The 23,714-nt window shown below is 32.0% G+C and overlaps 1 protein-coding gene across 2 annotated transcripts in view; it reads left to right on the forward strand.

The window, feature by feature from the left end:
* Window positions 1–2,855: 2,855 nt before the first annotated feature.
* The window catches only part of LOC127724489 (low density lipoprotein receptor adapter protein 1-B-like), a 29,508-nt gene continuing 8,649 nt past the window's right edge, over window positions 2,856–23,714 (forward strand). Inside the window, exons 1-9 of one of the 2 annotated variants that reach the window (XM_052231475.1) lie at window positions 2,856–5,031; window positions 5,994–6,078; window positions 9,265–9,422; window positions 12,467–12,579; window positions 13,624–13,738; window positions 14,292–14,375; window positions 17,577–17,649; window positions 19,558–19,640; window positions 22,890–22,930. In XM_052231475.1, coding sequence (XP_052087435.1) covers window positions 6,012–6,078; window positions 9,265–9,422; window positions 12,467–12,579; window positions 13,624–13,738; window positions 14,292–14,375; window positions 17,577–17,649; window positions 19,558–19,640; window positions 22,890–22,930 — 734 coding nt within the window. In that variant the 5' untranslated portion in view covers window positions 2,856–5,031; window positions 5,994–6,011. Of the gene's footprint in view, window positions 6,079–9,264; window positions 9,423–12,466; window positions 12,580–13,623; window positions 13,739–14,291; window positions 14,376–17,576; window positions 17,650–19,557; window positions 19,641–22,889; window positions 22,931–23,714 lie in introns of both variants that reach the window. The other variant, XM_052231473.1, reaches the window with a different exon arrangement.

Genomic DNA, 23,714 nt, shown 5'->3' on the forward strand with positions numbered 1-23,714 from the left:
AACTAACATTAAGACAATAGACACAACGCACCTACATCAGAGTATTTACAATTACTGGAAGTTTGCTCAAGGATAACTACAACTAGTACTGGAATAAATCTTGTTCTCCCAGACTGAAGTATCAATCAGTACACAGCGCGCGGCAAAGGATTTATTAAAAAAGAAAAAAGTATGAGAAACGTCTGGTTTATGTTGTATATAGATATACGAAGATGTGGTATGAGTGCCAATGAGACTACTCTCCTTCCAAGTCATAATTTGTGAATGTAAACCATTATAGGTCAAAGTACGGTCTTCAAGACGGAGCCTTGGCTCACACCGAACAAGCAAGCTATAAAGGGTTCCCAAAAAATGACTAGTGTAAACCATTCAAACGGGAAAATCAACGGTGTCTTATCTAGTTAAAAAAACGATATACTTGCATATAGATCCATATACAATGAAAGTTTTTGACAAGTGGTGGTCCGAACGTTTTGACCATCGAAATTTTGCAATAGAAATAATAGTTAGGACCAGAAGATTTTAACAGCCGGTGCAGGACTCGCACGAACGCCAGATTTAGTTAGAGGGGCGATATTCTGACGCGTTTTTTAATTCTTGGTCACTCATGTTTAGAAAGAAAGGGGGAAATCCAAACAATTACCGACCAATCAGAAACGTTGTTGCAAATTTGACCTTAAGACGTCAAAGAATTTCCCATAATGCAATTATTGCATATAAATAAAAAAACTACTATACCAATTGAATAAAAAATATTGCATTTGAATGACAAATTATACCATTTAGATAAAAAATATTGCATTTAAATGAAGAAATATACCAATTGAATAAAAAAACATTGCGTTTGAATAACATATTATACCATTTGAATAAAAAATATTGCATTTAAATGAAAAGATATACCATTCAAATAAAAAAATATTGCATTCAAATGAAGAAATATACCAATTGAATAAAAAATATTGCATTTAAATGAAAAATATTAAATTTTTGCAACCAATACCATGCCATAATCAACAGCATCCTTTTTTTTACTTAACGGATTTTTAAAAGGACATACATGATCGACGGATGTTCAATTTTTAGATTTGTGTTTTGTGCGGCGTTTTGCATTTGCGCCAATCTACACTTCATTTGCGACAATTTTTGTTTTCATTTGCGCCAATAATTTTTGTTTCATTTGCGCCAATTTACAGGTAAACTCAAGTCATGAGACATACAAGTTGTACAATAATGAAAACTTTGTTTTGTCGCAAATGAAAAAAATGATATTTTCAAAATTGGCGCAAATGTCATACACCCGTTTGGTATGGACTGTTTGTTCACGTCTGCTGTAATTTTGTTGCTTTTGCTATTACGTCATCAATGACCATTAATTTTCCTCTGTCTTATAAGTATTCTGGTTCAAAGCTATATAACTCAATCCATATTTATCTGATTATCTGTCCAGTAAAACTCGATGAAGGTTTGTTTTTGTTCAACCTTGTAAGCTGAGGTTGAATAGTGCCGATATATAAGTACTGTGACAACACAGGTATGAGATATATGACAGCTAGCTGCCATTGTCGATGGGAACATTAGACAGATTAATTTTAATATATCCCAAATGAATGGCCTTAATAAAAGCAATAATTATTTTAACGGGATGTGATGTTTAACTTACTTTTCTAACAGGTAATAAATAGATAAAATAGCTTCGAGGCTGTGGGAGCCCTATAGTTTCACTTTGTCTCTCCGTCTGTGCGCAAAAACACCATACAGTATGGGTAGGACAACGATGAAACTTTGCACAGTTTTTGCGCTTAATAAGTAGATGTGCATATTTTTGGTGAAAATTGACATATGAATAAAAAACTTATTTTTTGTTTATTAAAAAAATTTGAGAAACATCTGTGCCGGTGTGCTAGAATTTTGTACGTATCATTCCAATATTTCAAATATAAAAAAAAAAGAAATTATTTCTCATGAAAAAATTAAATATTGTGAAAATGAAAAAAACAACAATTGTGGTAAAACATAGTTTTTGTTATATTGAACTATCCTGGATTATTTCATGGTGTGGATATTTACGAAAACTGATAACCCGTGAAATGTTTATGCTTTATTTGCATCAGTATTATCAGAAGTCCATCACTATGACTTCTGGTAATATGTATTATTTGTTTCTGTGTCTCAAACAAAAATGATTCAAATATGGTTCCCTTCTCCATTAAAGACATTTTTAATGCCATTTTCTATCATGATGGTTTCGTACATCAGAAGTAATTTTTCAGGAAACAAGAATCATTCAGCTTGATATTAAATCATTACAGCTGTCAGCAAAAAAACTGGTCTCTTGACCCAAAAAATAATGCATGGAAAAAATATTGTTTTTTGATAATTGTTTATATAATCAATATTGACCCTCCCCCTCCCTGGCGCGAATCCAGCCATTTTGAAAAGGGGGGCTCCAACCACCGGAACACCATGAAACGTTCACATAATTACCTCCCCCCCCCCCCCCCCCCCCCACACACACACGCTCCACCAATGCCTCCGGCTCCTACACCATGCAGTGACTAAGAACAATATACATCATGTTTCAGAGGCGGATTAAGGCCCCTGGGCCTCCCTTATGGAGCTTCATATATGATAAATGCATAGACTTTTTACACGTAGCACTCCAAACGTTGGTTGGCCCCCTTCAAAATCATGGACCATCACCTGGAGTTAACATGTTTAAATATGTAAATGAGTAAGACACGTGGTATGTATTGATTTATGATACAATTAAATGCTTGAACTTATATTAGACACTGGTCACGTTACCGTGTTATCCAATGAGATGGATGCTCTCGCTTCAGTGTTTCAATTGACTGGTGCACATGCACATTTGAAACAAGGAATATTATTCTAATGACGGCAAGTTTTGTTTTATTGTTAATTTTCAAGATATTTTTCAAATATCTTTTTATTTTACAAGTTGTACATTTCATTGGAAAAAGTACGTAAATTTACTTTTGAGCTACAAACGGCATCGTTATTTAATTTGACTTATTAAATGTTTTCCAGTAGGCCTTTATAAGTGGGCATTTTTAAGCGATAACATTTATGTATTAATTAAAAAACAAAAACACTATACGAAATTTATTTTCCTAATTTTTTTGTAGGGTTGTTTAATGGTTTTCATTTAAAATTATATCTATACAAATTCTTGATAGGCGACAAAACACGGTTTTAATGATTATTACAATACACTAAAGACAGCATATAAATATTACAAATAGATTTTTCTTTTGATTTATTTTTCAGTTTTCTAAATAGATAAGAGACAGGTATCTTTCATGCATAAAATAGGGTGGAGCTTCAGCCATGGAATAACATCAACGTGAACATGTTGTACCATAGAATATCTCCACCTACTTAATTTCCTCTTAGATTCTAGTCGGATTTCATGTTTAGTTATCCAAGTAATATGAAGCATCAAATTGCAGATAATAGACCCTGGTTTTCCCCAAAACAAACTCAAAGTTTAAAGCTAATTAGTTCTTAAAAACATCAAAAGAAAAATGCAATCTATATTACAGCTGGTTGTATATCAATTGAAGCATTTTATGAAAAGCTTATAAATGCTAAAATATCAGATATATACGACAACAGCAAACTCACTATTTATAAACATGTAAAACTAAATAATACAGAAGAAAAATATTTAACTTGCTCACAATTTGAATATTAAAAACTGATAACAACATTTAGAATAAGTGACCACAATGTATCAAGAGAAAAGGGAAGATATGTTAAAAAGCCAAAAGATTATGCAAAAACTGCAAAAAAATGAGGATGAAATTCATTTATTTTATATTGTGATATTAACAGTAATATAAGAATTTTATTTTTTTATTTTTTGGTAAAGCATGTAAAGAGAGCACACACTCTATAGATTTAAATGATAGAGATAAAATCACATATATCCTCAACTCAAGATCACACATGCAGGTTAATAAGCATGGATCCTTTTTAAAACAGTCTATATATAGAAGTGAGGACATGGGGCTCTTGAAATGTGTACTTTCATTATAAAATTGAGAATGGAAACAGGGAATGTGTTAAAGAGACAACAATCCGACCGAAGAGCAGAAAACAGCCCAAGGCCTTCAACAAAGCGGGAAAACCCCGCACCCGGAGGCGGTCTTGAGCTGGGCCCTAAACAAAAAATTAGTCAATAATGTATACTAGTTAAGCAAAAATGAACGTCACACTAAACTATGACGCATAAAATGAACCAAAATTAAAAAAACATACAAGATTAACAAAGGCCAGAGTTTCCTGACTTGGGACAGGCGCAAACATGCGGCGGGGTAAAAACACATTTTGTAAGTTCTCAACCCTCCCCTATACCTCTAGCCAATGTGGAATAAACAAACACATAGCTGAATGCACACAGTAAAACCCAGTTCAAAAAAAAGTCCGAGACCTGTGTTAGAATAGGTAACAGAGAAACGAAGCAAAATGACAATGATTAACATAAATTAACAAAGGACTACTAGCAGTTACTGACATGCCAGCTCCAGACATCAAACTCAAAACTGATCGAAAGATTATGTCTTTATCATATGAAAATCAAGCACAATCCCTCCCGATAGGAGTTTAGTATCAAACCATCATAAACTATACGATTATGTATATAAATAATCTTGTTGATATTAATGTTTGTTTTTATTTTGTTATGTTGTGAACTGTTTGATTTTGCTCATATCACGCATCACCAACAAAATCCATATTACGAATGTTGTTGCATAGACATCGCTGCAATTTGTAATAATAAGATTTTTATCTTAAGTTTCAGTCCTGTTTAAAAGCAGTTTAAGTACACTTCATACAATGGGTGCCAGTTGTTGATTTTCACAGGATGTGTGTTTGTGAAGATTACGTTTAGAAAATTATGAGGAAATTTACATATAATTATCTAATATGATCTTAAGCTTTCTAACTGTAAAGAATGATGCACACTCCCGGGCCGACAATTGACTTTAGATTGAATGTCTTAAAGTAAGATTCTTATTTTTACATTGATAATAAAATAGATGAGCAGATACTCCGACAATTCAGGCAATAATTCCATGAAACATTAAAAAGGAAACTAGATGAAGACAAGGAGATACGGTGTATATGTCAATGCGATAGCAATCCAATAACAAAAACAATCTCTTGGGACGTAATTAAGAATCAGTAGAGGCCACATGTATAAAATGTATAACGGCGAACTGTAAAGTAACAGACTCGGTATTTATTGTATGAAAGTTTTATCCGCCCTTATAGATATGTATGTGCGTGACGCCTAAACTACCTTAAAATTGAATTCTTTGTACGATTTTTTAATAGGCAGTGCTTAGTCATCTTTAAGTTACTGAGTATGTAACTCTTGAACCGGTGCGTTTTAGATTGTAAGTGATAATGACTTTTATTGTACAGTAAATGAACAGCGGTGGAAAGGCGGGAGAGTGATTTTTAACGTGTGATAACTAATTTTTAACTAATGCAAAATGTGATGAATCAAGTAGTGAAGCCAAATATCAATTCCTGTGTAAAACGGGATTGTTGATATTATTGGTCACGGGTGGAACGGTTCTACATACATACATCATGACGTATACGGTATGGTTATCGGGCCTATAAAAGGGTGTAAAGGTCCAGAGAAGAAGAACACAGCTTTTAAGTTTATCGTACCCCGTTTGATATAATATATAGATGAGTGGTTCGATATGTAAAAAATAATTGTTTGAGACAGGAAGCCTTCTAATAGAACTTTCAGTACTTTTATGGGAGTGGTTTGCATAATTTATATTCTGAATCAGGTAAACGCTTTGCACATGATATTTTCTCGTTTCATTAAGCACCTTTAGAACTAAGACAAATGGGGTGATTTTGGTAACAACTCATTCATAATTTTGAAGAGACTGAATGTTTCACGCCTTATTACACAAACATTGCGGTTTCTTAAATAATTTTAGACTATAGCTAAAAAGGCAATGGATATGTTCAGAAAGATAAAACCAAAGAACACAAAAAGTATTGAAAAACACTTGGGACACGAAAGTAAGTATGCATGCAACACCTGTCAAACTGTTTATTAAATCTGTTTATATTACTTTAGCATGTCTTATCTGAGTCATATAAATATGTCTAATGCAAACGAGTTCACTTTAAACACAAAGCTAGTGTTTGAAGTTTCATTTAGCTCATTATTTTTTGGGAAGACACTTTTACAGTTATTATAATAACACTGTTTGATATCCATGGCAAGCAAGTATTCAACAGGTCAGGAATAACCATTAATTGGTGGATTATACCCCAATTAAGGTGTAATCCATCCTCAGGGGGTGGAGGCACCAATCTTTTTTTGGTAGGGGTGAGCAGCTGAGACATCAAGTACCCCACCCTTTCCATATATTTTGTTTATCAAAAATATATACTTTGTCATGTATCATTAACATAAAACAGACCTATAGATATATTTGGATATTTTTCATCTTCTGGTACATTAGTATAGAGAATTTATTTTTGGTCCTTCTCATCATCACGTTCATGTTTATAAGCAACAGTCGCAATATTCACACCTTGCTTTTCCAATAAATTTGTCACATCTTAAACACTTTCCTCTATTTGCCCCTTTTAAATATTTCATTATGAAGAAATTTCAATAGACAATAAAATATGTTTGGTCAGATAAATGTAGTAACACCCTAGAGGGTAACACTTTCACTGAGTTTCAATTATATCAATGAAAAACTTATAAAAAGTTACATTGCCGTTCCCTCTTAACAAGCTTAAAGGACTCTGACACTATGGAAATTCTTTTGATATAAATTGTTATCATGTTTCATGTATACAAACCTACCTTTGAATGTTAATTAGGTGCTGATGTCAAAATGATCAATTGGTTTGACAAATACAAATGTAGCTGATGCATTTACGACTGTGGTTTAACGGCATCATAAATAAATACTGACATCTGATTAGTTTCAGATACTTATGATATAATCAAGCAAGTGATAATATCAACCTATTGATATATTTAATCTGAATTTCTCACTCTTTTCATATATCATGGAGCATGAAATAGTGACCTATTCCAGCAGCTCATCCCTACCACTCATTACATCATTTGTGTACATAGTAAGTGGCCCCCCTGAGAATCCACCGGTACCATTCGACATATAGTGAGATAGACCAATTGAGGTATAATGCAGTTTTTATCACAATTTTTTTTAAAGAAATTCGAGCATAAAAAATGTTTTTCATCTTCTAATATTTTACATTTATAAGGCATAATCTATGCTCTCTAGGAATATTAGAATGTCTTCCTTTTTCTATATTTAAATTATGGTCACTAATTCTTGGTTTTGTTATTAATTTTCTACATGTATATGTAAAGTTTGGTGTTCTTAAATAGTCTTCAAAAACTAGATTTGGTTTAAGGTTCTTACTATTAATAAAGTTTTACTTTTTTCATCAATTTTTTGCATCTTATTACATGTATTATGAATCAAATTTTCAAAGTAGTTTTTAGAGCTTGTGTAGCTACACCTATTCATTCTATGGAGAAAACTTTAAGATTATCTTGCAAAAGTGGAAAATACTAAATTGACCCCTCTGAAAACCTCATACATTACCAATTTCTCAAAATCTGCATGAGATATTTTAAGCACAAGAGGACCAAATGAGTCTGTAGTACATGTCATAAGTGTTTGATAGTCTACTAAACTAAAGTATACAATGACATGTATGTGTTTAAATGCCATTTTAACTCATTTAACATGTTTAAATATCCCTGTTTGAGGTACATATATTCTGACATTTTCTGTTCATATCAATGAGAATTTCAAGAGTCAGTGTATCAACTGTCATGGGGAATTCACCGATAATTAGGGAAGTACAGGAATCAGATCACAGTATCCAGTAAAGTTTCCTGTTATGTATGTAATTATTTGCACTTTGTATATATTGTTTAATGGTTTCCCTAATAGATGTAAAATTAAAATTATATTTTGTGGTATACATGTAGTAAATTTTTATTCGCATTTAGTGGGTGGTAGTATTTTAAAAACCCGTTTGAACTACATGGATTGTGCCATCCTATGGAACCAAAAGCAATCGGCTACCCAAAAAAGTAAACTATCAAACCTTCAAGGAGAGCTTTTACTAATGTTTTTTATACGTTGTTGATGCATGCATGTCTTTTACTTTCTTTCTTTAATATAATCATGATTGTGATAATACAGCCATTGTAAAGCAACTGAAATATGCATTTTGTATGTACATGTAGTTTTAGAAATCCATATCGCTCTAAGAAAAGAAAGCCATTCTATGTGTAATATTCTTTTTTTATTTATACATGTATGTCTCCTCTGGTCTTGGAAGAAGATGCTTTCTAGCCAACTCTCATTAATTTATATAAAAAATGATGAAAAAATAACTGAAAATGCCAGAATGATCTCTAACAATTTTATATTACATTATAGTGTACAATGTTAATGGTAAACATGGTAAACTAAATATAACATTCCAAATATGCGAGTCTGCACCTTTAGCCACTAGTCCAATGCCCCAGACTAGTAAAAGTTTATTAGTAGTATTAAAGTATTTGCAAACCTTTATTTAGACACATAAGAAAATTGTCAGAATTTTGGCCTTCAGACTAGTAGTTGTAAATATACAGAATTTAGAGAATCCACCAAATATTTCTTGAGTTGGCATTCATGAACATTCAAGGGAGATATACATGTATCAATAGTATTGATAAAAATTTCTTAAAGGATGTACATTTGAACTTAGGTGGAATTAAAAAAATAAAGAATTTAAAATTGATACTATAAGTCAGAAGAGCATTAGTTCAGGAACAAAATAATCTAAAAATATTGATAGGTTATGGAGCTCCTTTTCACGATATTTAATTTTAAATAAATGGCGGGAAAAGGCTGACACGGTTTTTTTACCTTATATTTGCATTGGTATTATTTGGGTCTCAAATTAAAAGAAAAGAAATCTAGAATCTGCTTAAATTTTCGTTAATGACCTTTTATGACACGTATGAGCTATTGAAGTCTTATATGAAAAGAAAAAAGGGTGTTATGGGGCAAAATATTTTACCCTGTATCGTAGGAAAAAAAACCAAGGAGTCCGAACATCTGACAAAAATTCCTTAACCTGACCTAAGTACATCTCGAGTGTAACCATTAAATAATATCTTTGTATTTTTTATCTGCTGCATTGTTTCATCAGAACTTGGAGAAGGTTGGAGTGAGAACAAAGAAGCTGTTACGGATGGTTTAACATTTCATTTGAAATACATAGGATCTACACTTATTGAAGAAGCAGCTGATGGACAGAGCTATCGGGATGGTCAGAGTGAAAAAGCTGTCAATAATATTGTTGCCATGGTATTTAAATCTACTTAATTAGATCTGCATAAACATTTGTATATTGAACATGTCAATGTTAATGTCTTTTTGATTGTTATCTTATTGACATTTTGCCTACAACTCCCTTTACAATGTTTCATACATGTACATATTGCCTGAATGATAGACTTTGCCCTTTCACAATACATATGGAGAATTTTTCATATCAAAGTCCATCTTCTTTACACTAGAGTTCTTGATAATGGAACTAGGTGTTAACTTGTTCCAGCCTTCTCATTTAACAGAAAATTAATCAGGCCAAAAATATAATACATGTGTTTCTGCTAACGTGCTGGGAAAAAATAGGGTAGGTAGGTAGGCAATATCATTTTATTTTACAAACATTTTTTAGCTGGTTATTACTAAGGAATCTGTCAGACTTTAACAGTGCTTGTTCAAAAATGGCATACAAAGTGTTACAGTTTTATAATAACAATCTTTCACTTGCAATTTTGCTAAACTTTTCATCAGCTGATCATTTAGAAGTGATGAATTCAAACTGTAACTAAGTCTAAAAATGTTTCCCTTTTTAATATTAGATAATCAAGACATGTAATACATGTGAAAATAAGACATTGAAATAGAGACTTTCAGTCTAAAATCAATTGTCATTGGAGTGTGCACCACTTCTTGTACTTTTGGAAGCTTATACATGTTATATATAAATGTTCATTACAGCTTATTATGTAAACTTCCTCCTAACTTTTGATATATATAATCTTACCAAACACATCCTGACAATATTAACATCAGGAAACAACATTGTGTATTGTACTAAAATTAAGTGGTTTTAAACAATATGGAAACCTAGATAAAAATCATCCAACTTGTACTTTGCACCAACTCTTAATCAAGATTTTGATGCACAGTTGTACATGTAACAGTGTAAAAGAGGAAAAGGCTTTTATGTTAAGGAAGTTCGCTTGTCATGTTTTGGAATTTTTGTCAGATTTTCGGAATCCTCTGGTTTTATCTATTTGAATGCCTTAAAAAATTTTGCCCATTGACCCCCATTTTTCTGTTTAAAAATCTTTTACATGCATAAATATAAGCCATCTGTAAAAGTCTTATAAAATCTTAATTATTTTTTAATAGTTTTTGAGAACTTTAACTTGTCAATAATAAAGCTATGAAAAATCAAGAGAGAATATTTTCCCGCCAAAATTTCAATGGCTAATATCTTGAAAACAAGCACATTGACCTATATTTTATTTTTGCTCTTTTTGTTCCTTTATTAATCCCCTATCAATATATACTAGTGTTATGAAAAGCTTGTTCTTTTGAAACTGAGTAGCGAACTTCCTTAATACACCAGCAAGACTAATTTTAAACAGATTTTGTATACCTTGTATCAATATGTATAAATGCATCATGTAATCAACTCTGATAGAATCTACTTGATTGTGTACTAGGAACAATGAAATTAAGTTTGTTAGGTGGACTTTGTAATCTCTATTACCTTTGTTTACTATCTATAGAAATAGTAACAGAAGTTATTTCTAGCCAATCTTATCATTCCTCAGTTTACAAAAGGATGATAAAAAACCTGTCTGACTATTTTTTTACTATATTTAGAATAACTAAAACTAAAAAAAATACATTGAAGCTAATAAAGAGTCTTGAGTTGATGGTTCAGGGAACAAAAAAAGCAAAACTAACTTTCATGCAAAATACATTCTCAAATAGATTATGTTATGAACTGAAAATTCAGATATTATTGCGAAGTTTTTATTAATGCGAATAATGCAACTAGGTGAGTATCACAAAAATTAGAACTCACATTCTGATATCTGTTGCATATATCTTTATGTAGAGTTTCCTAAAATCGCAATAATTAAACTCGCATTTAGGTTCATTCTTCAAAAATCGCATTAATAAATGCAATAATTTCTGAATTTACAGTATCTGAATTACATTTGTACATGTAACATGGGTAGTAATCAAATGAATGTAATGTTGAATATATATATATTAGAATACTTTAGATTTTATACGACAGCAAACAAATTTTGGGGTTTTATATTGCTATCACGTCGGCGTCGTTGTCGTTCAAAGACATTTTGGTTTCCGGACAATAACTTTAGTTTAAGTGTATGGATCTCTATTAAATTTAATCAAAAGGTTCAATACTACAAAAGGAAGGATGGGATATTTTTTGGGGGTGATGGTCCCAACTGTTTAGGAATTAGGGGCCAAAAAGGAGCCAAAAACAAGCATTTTTCTAGTTTCAGGACAATAACTTGTGTGTAAGTATTTTGATTACTCTGAAATTGTACCACAAGTTTCAATACCACAAGTAGAAGGTTGGGATTCATTGAGGGTAAATGCTTAAACCGTTCAGGAATTAGGGGCCAAAAAGGGTCTAAAACAAGCATTTTTCTAGTTTTCAGACAATAACTTGTGTTTAAGTGTATGGATGCCTCTTAAATTGTACCACATTTTACAAAAAGATAATTTCTTCAAATGTCATTTTTTTTGGAGGGGGGAGGGGGGATAAAAAAAAAAAAATTGGGGTGCAATTATTTTTCCTCGAGATTTAAAAAATTAAAATGAAAATTTCTTCAGACATGTCAGATATCAATTTTTGGGGAAAAAAAGGGGGGGGGGGAGGTAAAAAAAATATTTTTTTTTGGGGGGGTGGTCAATTTTTTTTCCCTCAAGATTTAAGAAATTGTCAATTTTCCAAAGAAAAATTGGGGGTCACAATTTATTTTGCTAATTCTTTGTACTGAAAGCACAGATTTACTAAGTATTGCGCAACAGCACAGTGTATTGCAAAACAGCAAGAAATCTTCAATTGAATATAAATTCAAATCATAATAATCAAGTTCTTTGACTACATTTATTCTGTGTCAGAAACCTATAATGTGTCAAATATTTAATTAAAATCCAAATTCAGACCTGCATCAAGCTTGAATATTTTGTCCATTTTTGCCCCAACTGTTCAGGGTTGGACCTCTGCAGTCGTATCCAGCTGTGCTCTGCGAAGCAGTTTATATATTATATAATTATTCTATTCACAGGCAAAGACAGCTAAAAGTAAATTAAGAAAAGTGACCCTGACAACTTCACCCGAGGGTATGAAAGTTTTAGACATGGCTTCTAAAGAATTGTTGATTGAATGCAGTATATTTAGGTGAGTATATAATTCTAAAAAAAAAAAGAATTAAAAAAATCACATATATATATGTTTTCATTTCATTTGCAACACTTTAAGAATCAGAAGAACTTAGCAATTATCAAAGCTCCTATTTAGGTGCTTAATACTTAAAATTACTTAATAATGTGATTGAAAGACATCAGGTTAGATTATGAGAGTACAAGATACATGTAAATGTGCATGTTTATTTTGCATCACACAATACATTTTATTCAGGTACAAATTGCACTGATACATGTATATCTACATGACTAGAAATAACTTTTGTTACTTACTTCTATATCATTGATATTTGTGGACAGAATAAACTTGAAAACAAATGCTGTATAATTAAGAGCATAGAAGGCCTGGATACTTTATATCTTGTATACAGATGCCTTATGTCCTGACATTTTCATTTGGCATATTATGCCCATTGTCCTTGACCTCATTTTCATGATGAAATGTTTTTAAAAAAGTGATCAAGGTTGAGTTTTCATGGTCATTTGTTCCTTTGATACTAGAAACAATAGGTCAACTATATTTAGTGAATGGAATGATTGTAAGGTGTACGTGTTCATGCGACTATGACATATTTTCCTGGTTCATTGGTCAACATGGTTAATGTTAAGTTATCGTGTTTATGACCGTTTTTTAGATGTTAGTAATAGGTCAACTATATGTTACGACTGGAATAATTGTTAGCTATATTTGTCTGGCAGGATTAATCTGAACTTGATGGCACTATCATGGATCGTTGCAATTGATAATGTTCTGTTTGGGTGATCCTCGTTGTAAAACTTTTATTAAAAAAAGACTCAACATAAATTTTGTCATGATCAGTAAAGCAAGGGAGATGTTTTAGTGTGCACCTTGTTATTTAATCATGATTATGTAAAGCATGTCAAAGATGTATATTTGAACAATTCTGTGATTTCCATTGTACTTAAGACTCGATATATTATATTGATTTTTGTGTTAACATGTTTGGAAATGCTGCTTTTGTTTCAAAATATACAATGATTTTTTTATATTTTTCAGAATATCTTTCTGTTCTGCTGACAAGAATCATGAAAAAATATTTGCCTTTATGGCAAGAAATAGCATTAATGAAACCATGGAGTGCCATGCTTTTCTGTGTGCCAAGAGAAAAATTGTAAGTGTTTTTTTTTTGTGATTTTATAATTCTAAAAATTATGGCCAAAATAATAATAATGCACCCCTATCAACCGGAGACACCAAAATAATCCCAAGTGCTCTGCTTGAGAGATTACTTTGGTTGATGGTTGATACTGTGTATGATATTGAAAAAGCCATATCGCAACAAGTTCTTAATAATTAAAAGATGAATTATTAAAGGGTCATTGTTATCTAAGAGTTTGAGAGGAATTACAGAAAGGTCTAAAACACTGCACGAAATGGTAAAAAACAGAAAATGTCTAAAGATAAGGAGGACAGCTATCAAAGTGTCAAAAGGCTATGTTTGGGAATTATTGGTTATTAACTAGACTTGAACCGTATCTTAAAACTTTTTCTGGCATTTTCATCAAAAACCAGCAGCATAACCATTTGGTTTTCCTCATGGATGGCTGATACAGTATGATTGCCATTGATTGTATTACACATACGTTGTGATTGTATTTACTAACTAGTATATCATAAATATGAGTAACAAAATCATTAAAACAAATTCTATTTTATTGTTATAGGCACAAGCAGTTACATTGACAGTGTCCAAAGCATTTGAATTGGCCAGTGAAAAATGGAATACTGAAAATGAAAATAAAAATTCTGTAAGTAATTAATTTTATCGGATATTCATCTTGTGCTACTATATTGAAAGATTCCAGATAGGAAATAAACTTTTTTATAGATGTGAATGACAAAAACCACCAAAGATTAATACCTATTGATTTTTAAAATTTTTATGGTTTGTCATTCCAGAGTTATGGGACTTTGTAAGTCATATTTTAAGGTAATACATTTGTAATAACTGTATGCTGAATAATATCCTGAAAAATGTTTGTTTTGAGATTCCTTTTACTAACCTCTGATTGGATGCCTTCTAAATATTCCAATTTATTCTTGCAACAATATCAGTATGACTAAGAATGACATATCATGCTCTCTTGGCACAGCTATTTATTATTCAAAATATGTTTGCTTTGTTTATAGAGGAAGATTTTTTGAAATCTTTAAAAAGTTGTTACAGTCTCAGCAAAATCTGGAGAAAATAGATGAGTAAATACCTTTCATTTCTGAAGTATAAAGATTGATATACAACATTATATAAAAAAAAAGAAATTAAATGTAAATAATAAAAAAACAATAAGAATGTTATAAAACCAACAAAAGAAATGATAAAATAAGATAAGATTCCATTTGAGGTGAGCAAATATTTACTTTAAAATGTCAAACTCGGTAAATAATGATGGAATCTTATCTTATTTTATCATTTCTTTTGGATATTTCCGGAAATATTTTGCATCAATAAGCACAAAAAAGGTAAGACTTTGTAACTATGCAAAAACTTCTAGCCGGCAATGAAGATTTCATGCCAAAATTGGGTCTCAAAGTTTCCCCCCAAAATTCTTTCTCAAAGTCCAGACTTAAAAAATGGTTTCAGCGTTATGACGTCGTAGGAAGGCGTCACAGAAAAAAAATTAAAATAGCCTTGCAAGACGTCATAATTATTTGGACTATACAACCACATGAATATTCTAAAGTCATCTAGGTCAACATACAGGTGTTTCAAGTGTTTGCAATTAGCATGCTCTTTCCTTTTTGTCGAGCCTGCGACTTTTGTCGCAGAAAGCTCGACATAGGGATAGTGATTCGGCGGCGGCATTAGCTAACTTCTTAAAAGCTTTATATTTAAGAAGGTGGAAGACCTGGATGCTTCATACTTTGTATATGGATGCCTCATGTTACGAAGTTTCCGTCAGTCACATGTCCAATGTCCTTGACCTCATTTTCATGGTTCAGTGACTACTTGAAAAAAAAGTTAAGATTTTTTGTAATGTTAAATTCTTATTATAAGTAATAGGATAACTATATTTGGTATGTGCGTACCTTGCAAGGTCCTCATGCCTGTCAGACAGTTTTCACTTGACCTCGACCTCATTTCATGGATCAGTGAACAAGGTTAAGTTTTGGTATTCAAGTCCATATCTCAGATACTATAAGCAATAGGTCTAGTATATTCGGTGTATGGAAGGACTGTAAGGTGTACATGTCCAACTGGCAGGTGTCATCTGACCTTGACCTCATTTTCATGGTTCAGTGGTTATAGTTAAGTTTTTGTGTTTTGGTCTGTTTTTCTTATACTGTATGCAATAGGTCTACTATATTTGGTGTATGGAATGATTGTAAGGTGTACATGTCTAGCTGGCAGGTGTCATCTGACCTTGACCTCATTTTCATGGTTCAGTGGTTATAGTTTAGTTTTTGTGTTTTGGTCCGTTTTTCTTATACTTTATGCAATAGGCCTTCTATATTTGGTGTATGGAATGATTGTAAGGTGTACATGTCCAACTGGCAGGTGTCATCTGACTTTGACCTCATTTTCATGGTTCAGTGGTCAAAGTTAAGTTTTTGAGTTTTGGTCTTTTTTCTTATACTATATGCAATAAGTCAACTATATTTGGTGTATGGAAATATTCTATGATGTACATGTCAGTCTCGCAGGTTTTATTTGACCTTGACCTCATTTTCACGGTTCATTGCTCAGTGTTAAGTTTATGTGTTTCAGTCTGTTTTTCTTAGACTATAAGCAATAGGTCAGCTATATTTGTTGTATGGAAGGATTGTAAGCTGTTCATGTCTACCTTGCATGGTTCATCTGACCTTGACCTCATTTTCACGATTCATTGGTCAATGTTTAGTTTTCTTGGTTAAGTCTCAGTTTCTTAGAAACTATAAGCAATAGGTCAACTATATTTAGTGTATTGAATAATTGTAAGGTGTACATGTATTTCTCGTTTGGTTTATATGACCTTGACTTCATTTTCTTGGATCATGTTAAGTTTATGTAATAGTTGTAGTAAAGCTTTCATTTAGGACTATCCACATAATATAAATGGTTAATAAAGAAGGCGAGACATTTCAGCGTGTGCACTCTTGTTAAATTTTTTTGTATTTTGTTTCCGCTAACCTTTGTCCTCCATTTCCAAAATAATTTTCAGTATTATTGTATAACAGTTGTTATATATTTCTACAAATTATTCCCTCCTCCGTAAGCCAGCTAAATGTTGTGTTGTATATATTTTATTTAAAATGGTACATTTTTAGTAAAATATTAGCAGGTAAATTACCTGGTTTTGATTAAGAACAGTTTTTATAAAGTACACATTAAAGAGGATTATAAAATTCTGGGAACCATTCAGGAAATCATTTAAATAACAAAACCAATTTTTTTTCCACAAACAGTGGAATTTGTCATATAAAGAAAAGAAGATGTGGTATAATTGCCAATGAGACAACCCTCAACAAGAGACCAAATGACCTGGACATTAACTACTATAGGTCACCATACCGCCTTCAACAATGAGCAAAACCCACTACAGAATCTACATGATCTAATAAAATGAGTTTCAGATATTATGCGAATCTAATGGTAACATGAAGTTGTTTAAATCCTTGCCCTTTGGTCTTGTTGATAGTTGTCTCATTGACAATCATACCACATCTCCCTTATTTATGTTGTCTTATTTTTTTTTGAACAATCATATAACCAGTATACAGTCATAAATGAATAATTATGTACATTTTCCGTAAAATAATGCAAATATTAGTCAATAGTATGATCCTTTTTGTAGAAACTTTACAAAATATGCGGAATGTGATAAGCCCCAATATACAAGTTATAAATCCAGAAAAAATTGAAATAAATTTAAAAGAGACTTTCACAGATCTTCCATCAACTTTGATTTCTCCAAATAATTTTTTAAAAAAACATATGCGCATGATATTTGATACTGTTTTTCACTTTTCAGAATGAGACTGCACAGTCAAGATTGGAAGATAACAATTTCAATAATTCAACAACTTACTCAAGTAAAAGAGATGGTATGTATATATTTATATAAGAAAAATATGCAGAGTACTTAATACACAGTTGTTTTAAGGATAAGCAGATATGAAAAGGACTTTTTGGAATTGATACAAGCCTATAGAAACTTGGTACTTGGTTGAACAATAAAGTTCAGGATTACCCACAAACAATGGTATCCCACAAATAGTAATCCACTGTCTTTGATACTTTGATAATCACAGAAATTATATTCAGGCAAAAAAAAATAAATATGTCTATTTAAGGGTACATCATAAAAAAAATATGATAGGTAGGTTGGTAGTTCCATTTTTTTTTTCATTTTATTTTTTACAACATGATTTTGAGTCTTGCAGTCCTTATTGCTGTGGTCCGAGTTGTCCATGGACCATTGGCCAGTTTACCCATATTGTTAATGATTGAATTATTTCCTTTGGTTATTGGTTGGAAAAAAATGGCGGCAAAGTGTTTATTTCAAATAAAATGACTTAGGGTCAGTCGGGTATCAAACATAACAAACATATATTTTTTTGGCCTCAGAGGATGAAAATTGGGGCTAAAAGTATTTTCCTACCAAGTGGTAGCATTTAACTTTTTTGATACAAGGCTCACATTAAGGATAATATTATACAATTACTGTCTTTTGATGAGGTAAATATGTGATTTATTGACTTTAGAAAAAAATGATATTCACCAAGGCCAACATCTATTTAAAGTAAATATCAGTTCTTCAAAAGTCAATTAAACCACATATTTACCAAAGCAAAAGACAATATTAATTGTGTTATTCCATATTCTGAGAGAGAGGTAAATGTATTAAATGACAGTTTAATATAAACCAAAAGTAAGTGTACATCAAACATTTTAACGTTATTATACAGGTAAAAGCATGTGATGTTTATTCAGTGAATATCACTTTTCTTCAGGTGAATATGCTGTTTTATTCAAAATCCAATTTGTATAGAAAACCCTACTAATATAATACCAATATGAAATAAATTTTAATACCTTACTCAAAGTAAGTCACCAGGATGCACAGCCAAACTTCAATTTGTTTAAATCGACTACTACAACAAATAGCATGAAGTCAAACTGATTGATGGTCAAAGTATTGTATTAAATAATTTAGAATTAACAAAAAGTAGCAATTTGGTGATTTTTTTTGTAAAACAGCATGAAAGGTTATATAATGCAAAATTTGTATTAGTTGACTAACAGAAAGGTGACTGGTACCTGCCATTTCTGGGCTCAACCAAAACAAAATACTGGTTAGGAAAATTAAAACTAGAGCTGAGGAAAAAATATTGCGATACAAAGAAACCAGTTAATTGTTTGCTCTTAATGGAAAATGTAAAGGTCATAGATCAGACTGATTATTGGGGTAATTTAAGGATAAGAATATATATTCTTGTACTTTTATTTTCCATAAAAAGATTTAAAAAATTCTAAAAGAATGAATTCCAGAAATGTGCAATGCAAAAAAGCAAACAGTTGAAGATGTCTAAATTCCTTTGAACTGATTCATGATGGTCTTATGTAAGTTTATGAGCACATGTCTGTTCAACTATTTCCTGCTGCTGAACGTAAAGTTAACATATACTGCAGCAAGAGAGTTCTCAATGTTTTACACTGGATGTCAATCAATCTAAATATTTTAAGATTTTTAAAATCTGTTTGAAAATTTTTTTTATGTTTGGTGTGTTTGAAGCTCTGTCATGCTGACTAATCTGTCTAATTAATTTTGATTTCAAAAGCTATCAGATTTGTTTTAGAAGCTCTTGTAATGATTTAATTTGATTGGATTAATTTAAATACATGTATATAAACATAATAGTGGAGAAATAGTATGCCAGTTTTTAACTTAAAGCAATCCATTTATGTGATAATTTTATGTTTTGCACTAGATATACAAATGTTAATTTCAGGAAATAATTCACCAATACCAAAACTTCAGTCACCAAAATCTGTAAACAGATCGTCACCAACACCTAAACAGAGTAAAGAATGGGTAAGTTCTATGACTGCATCCTTTGAAAATTAAATTATTTGAACATTTTAGTATCACTATAAACAGTTTCATTACATGTATGTTTCATAAGAATTGGTACTTTTAATTGGCTGAAAGCAATCACGCGGCATTCCAAAATCAAATTTTTTTTTTTTTTCTCAATAAAATTCAACATTGATGACACACATGACATCACTACAATGCATAGGAAATCAAACAAATTTTATTGGGTTGTAAAAGAGTAGATAGTGCACACATTTCTAATATGAAGTGCTTCCTCGCATCATTCAAAATGTGCTTCAGTCAACACTTTTACAATCCTATAAAATTACAAAAACAATCATTAGATTCTTAATTGAAGCAATACTTTATGGTGTTTAAGTGAATTTTGTATCATTTCTGTCTTATTCTTTGGGTATCTTAGTGTGATATCTGCTCAGAAATAATATCAGAAGTTACAAATATGTCACAATTTCCTGCAAACTATTATGTTTTCAGTTTTTTTCCTTATTTCTGTCTTGTTAAAGTCGACAAAGGACAAGACAGACCAGTCTAGAGTGAATTGTGGTACAGTACAAATTTGTTACATCAAATTCAGTTTTTGTCTCTCCTTGACGGAGTCAAAAAGCGAGACATAGGTATGCTGTTTCCGGCGTCTGCAACTGCGACGGCAGCGGCGTCAACAATGTATTAGTTTGTGATTAGGTCTAGTTCATGGTGAACCACCAGTGGTAGGTCAATGATATTTGGTATGCAGTTGTATTAGCATTGGCACATCTCATTACCATGGAGATTATTTGGCCCTGACCCCTCAGTCAAGGTCTATTGACTTTGAAATTTTGCTTAGTTTACATGTATTAGTTTGTAATTAGGTCAGTTTATGGGGAACCACTAGTGGTAGGTCAATGATATTTGGTATGCAGTTGTATTAGCATTGGCACATCTCATTACAATAGAGATTATTTGGACCCACCCCTTAAAACAAGGCCTATTGACTTTGAAACTTTGCTTAGTTTACATGTATTAGTTTGTGATTAGGTCAATTTATGGGGAACCACTAGTGATAAGTCAATGATATTTGGTATGCAGTTGTATAAGCATTGGCATATCTCATTTCCATGGAGATTATTTGGCCCCGCCCCCTCAGTCAAGGTCTATTGACTTTGAAACTTTGCTTAGTTTACATGTACTAGTTTGTAATTAGGTCAGTTTATGGGGAACCACTAGTGGTAGGTCAATGATATTTGGTATGCAGTTGTATTAGCACTGGCACATCTCATTACCATGGAGATTATTTGGCCCGCCCCCTCAGTCAAGGTCTATTGACTTTGAAACTTTGCTTAGTTTGCATGTATTAGTTTGTGATTAGGTCAGTTTATGGGGAACCACTAGTGATAGGTCAATGATATTTGGTATGCAGTTGTATAAGCATTGGCACATCTCATTACCATGGAGATTATTTGGCCCCGCCCACTCAGTCAAAGTCGATTGACTTTGAAACTTTGCTTAGTTTACATGTATTAGTTTGTAATTAGGTCAGTTTATGGGGAACCACTAGGGTAGGTCAATGATATTTGGTATGCAGTTGTATTAGGATTGGCACATCTCATTACAAAGGAGATTATTTGGCCCCTCCCCCTCAGTCAAGGTCTATTGACTTTGAAACTTTGCTTAGTTTACATGTATTAGTTTGTGATTAGGTCAGTTTATGGGGAACCACTAGTGATAGGTCAATGATATTTGGTATGCAGTTGTATAAGCATTGGCATATCTCATTTCCATGGAGATTATTTGGCCCCACCCCCTCATTCATGGTCTATTGACTTTGAAACTTTTGCTTAGTTTTCATGTATTAGTTTGTGATTAGGTCAGATTATGGGGAACCACTAGTGATAGGTCAATGATATTTGGTATGCAGTTGTATAAGCATTGGCATATCTTATTTCCATGAAGATTATTTGGCCCTGCCCCCTCATTCATGGTCTATTGACTTTGAAACTTTTGCTTAGTTTTCATGTATTAGTTTGTGATTAGGTCAGTTTAAGATGAACCACTAATGTAAAGTCAATGATATTTGGTATGCTAATGTATTGGCATTTGCAAGTTTCATTTCCATGGAGATTATATAACCCCACCCCCTAATTATGGTTCATTGACTTTGAAACTTTTACATAGTTTACAAGTTAATGTTTGTGTTTAGGTTTGTTTAAAGGGAACGACTTATGAAAAGTCAATGGTATTTGGTTTGCAGTTGTATTAGGATTGGCACATCTCATTACAAAGGAGATTATTTGGCCCCTCCCCCTCAGTCAAGGTCTATTGACTTTGAAACTTTGCTTAGTTTACATGTATTAGTTTGTGATTAGGTCAGTTTATGGGGAACCACTAGTGATAGGTCAATGATATTTGGTATGCAGTTGTATAAGCATTGGCATATCTCATTTCCATGGAGATTATTTGGCCCCACCCCCTCATTCATGGTCTATTGACTTTGAAACTTTTGCTTAGTTTTCATGTATTAGTTTGTGATTAGGTCAGATTATGGGGAACCACTAGTGATAGGTCAATGATATTTGGTATGCAGTTGTATAAGCATTGGCATATCTTATTTCCATGAAGATTATTTGGCCCTGCCCCCTCATTCATGGTCTATTGACTTTGAAACTTTTGCTTAGTTTTCATGTATTAGTTTGTGATTAGGTCAGTTTAAGATGAACCACTAATGTAAAGTCAATGATATTTGGTATGCTAATGTATTGGCATTTGCAAGTTTCATTTCCATGGAGATTATATAACCCCACCCCCTAATTATGGTTCATTGACTTTGAAACTTTTACATAGTTTACAAGTTAATGTTTGTGTTTAGGTTTGTTTAAAGGGAACGACTTATGAAAAGTCAATGGTATTTGGTTTGCAGTTGTATTAGCATTGGCACATCTCATTTCCATGGAGGTTGTTTAGCCCTGTGCCTTCAGTCATGGTTCATTGACTTTAAATATTTGCATAACTTACATGTTAAAGTATTGCTATTTTAATTTCAACATTTCCATTATCAAAATATCAAATAAGCGAGACATATCTCTGTGTTAACAGTTTATGTTACATATGAAATTGAAGTTTCAGTAAGTGTAGCATGTTACTGTTGGTAAGAATATTTTTATACACTGATTGAGTGGTATAGAAATATGCATAAATATTTTTTTTGGCTGCAAGAGAAGTAGTAGTACTGTATTTTCTTTTATTTTGCAGCTGAAATTTGAAGATGACAATTTAGATGATGACTTTTCAAGGTAATGTATTTATAGTGAATGATCAGTTTATTTAGAATACACATTTTTATTATTTTGCTTAATTTGGTCACAGTTTGGTTTAAGACCTGGCTATTTTGTTAAACTTAGGTTTAACATGTTCCGCCATTTCAATGATTTGGCCTTCATATTTATACTACCACTACAAAAGGGGTGGGTTGTGGGGTATATGGGTTCACTTCTGTCATCTGTCAGTCTGTAACATATTTCTGTATAAAGATAAGGAGATGTGGTATGATTATCAATGAAACAACTATCCACCAGAGTTCAAATAGAAGAGCTCTATTTATGAAGTGTCTCAAAGTTATTTTAGGAATGACTGTAACATTTTTTCTGTCTATGAAGAAATAACATCATAAATATGGTGCACACTGAATAACCCGTGTAGTAGATTATTTAAAAGTGTGCACCACATTTTTGTGGTCATTTCAAATAGACAGAAAAAATATTAGTCATTCCTTATAATTTAATTCTAAATTCCATTTTTAAGGAGTAAACCATGAAAAAATGTTCATGATGTCACGGTCACAAGACAAAATTATGTCTTTGAGCTGATATACAAAAAACTTCCAGCCAATCAGAAGACGTGTTACATCCAAAATTAAATTATACAGATATAAAAATTATCCTTCAACTTATCGGATAATTATCTGGTTAGGGATAACAGATAATTGTCTGGTAACGGATAATTTTCAGAGACTATATTGATAGAGTGCTATCATCCATCCATCATTTTGCCTCTTAAGAAGGTCCATGAAGGACCAAA

The sequence above is a fragment of the Mytilus californianus genome, unplaced genomic scaffold (genome assembly GCF_021869535.1).
Source record: "Mytilus californianus isolate M0D057914Y unplaced genomic scaffold, xbMytCali1.0.p SCAF_14, whole genome shotgun sequence".
Taxonomy (NCBI): domain Eukaryota; kingdom Metazoa; phylum Mollusca; class Bivalvia; order Mytilida; family Mytilidae; genus Mytilus; species Mytilus californianus.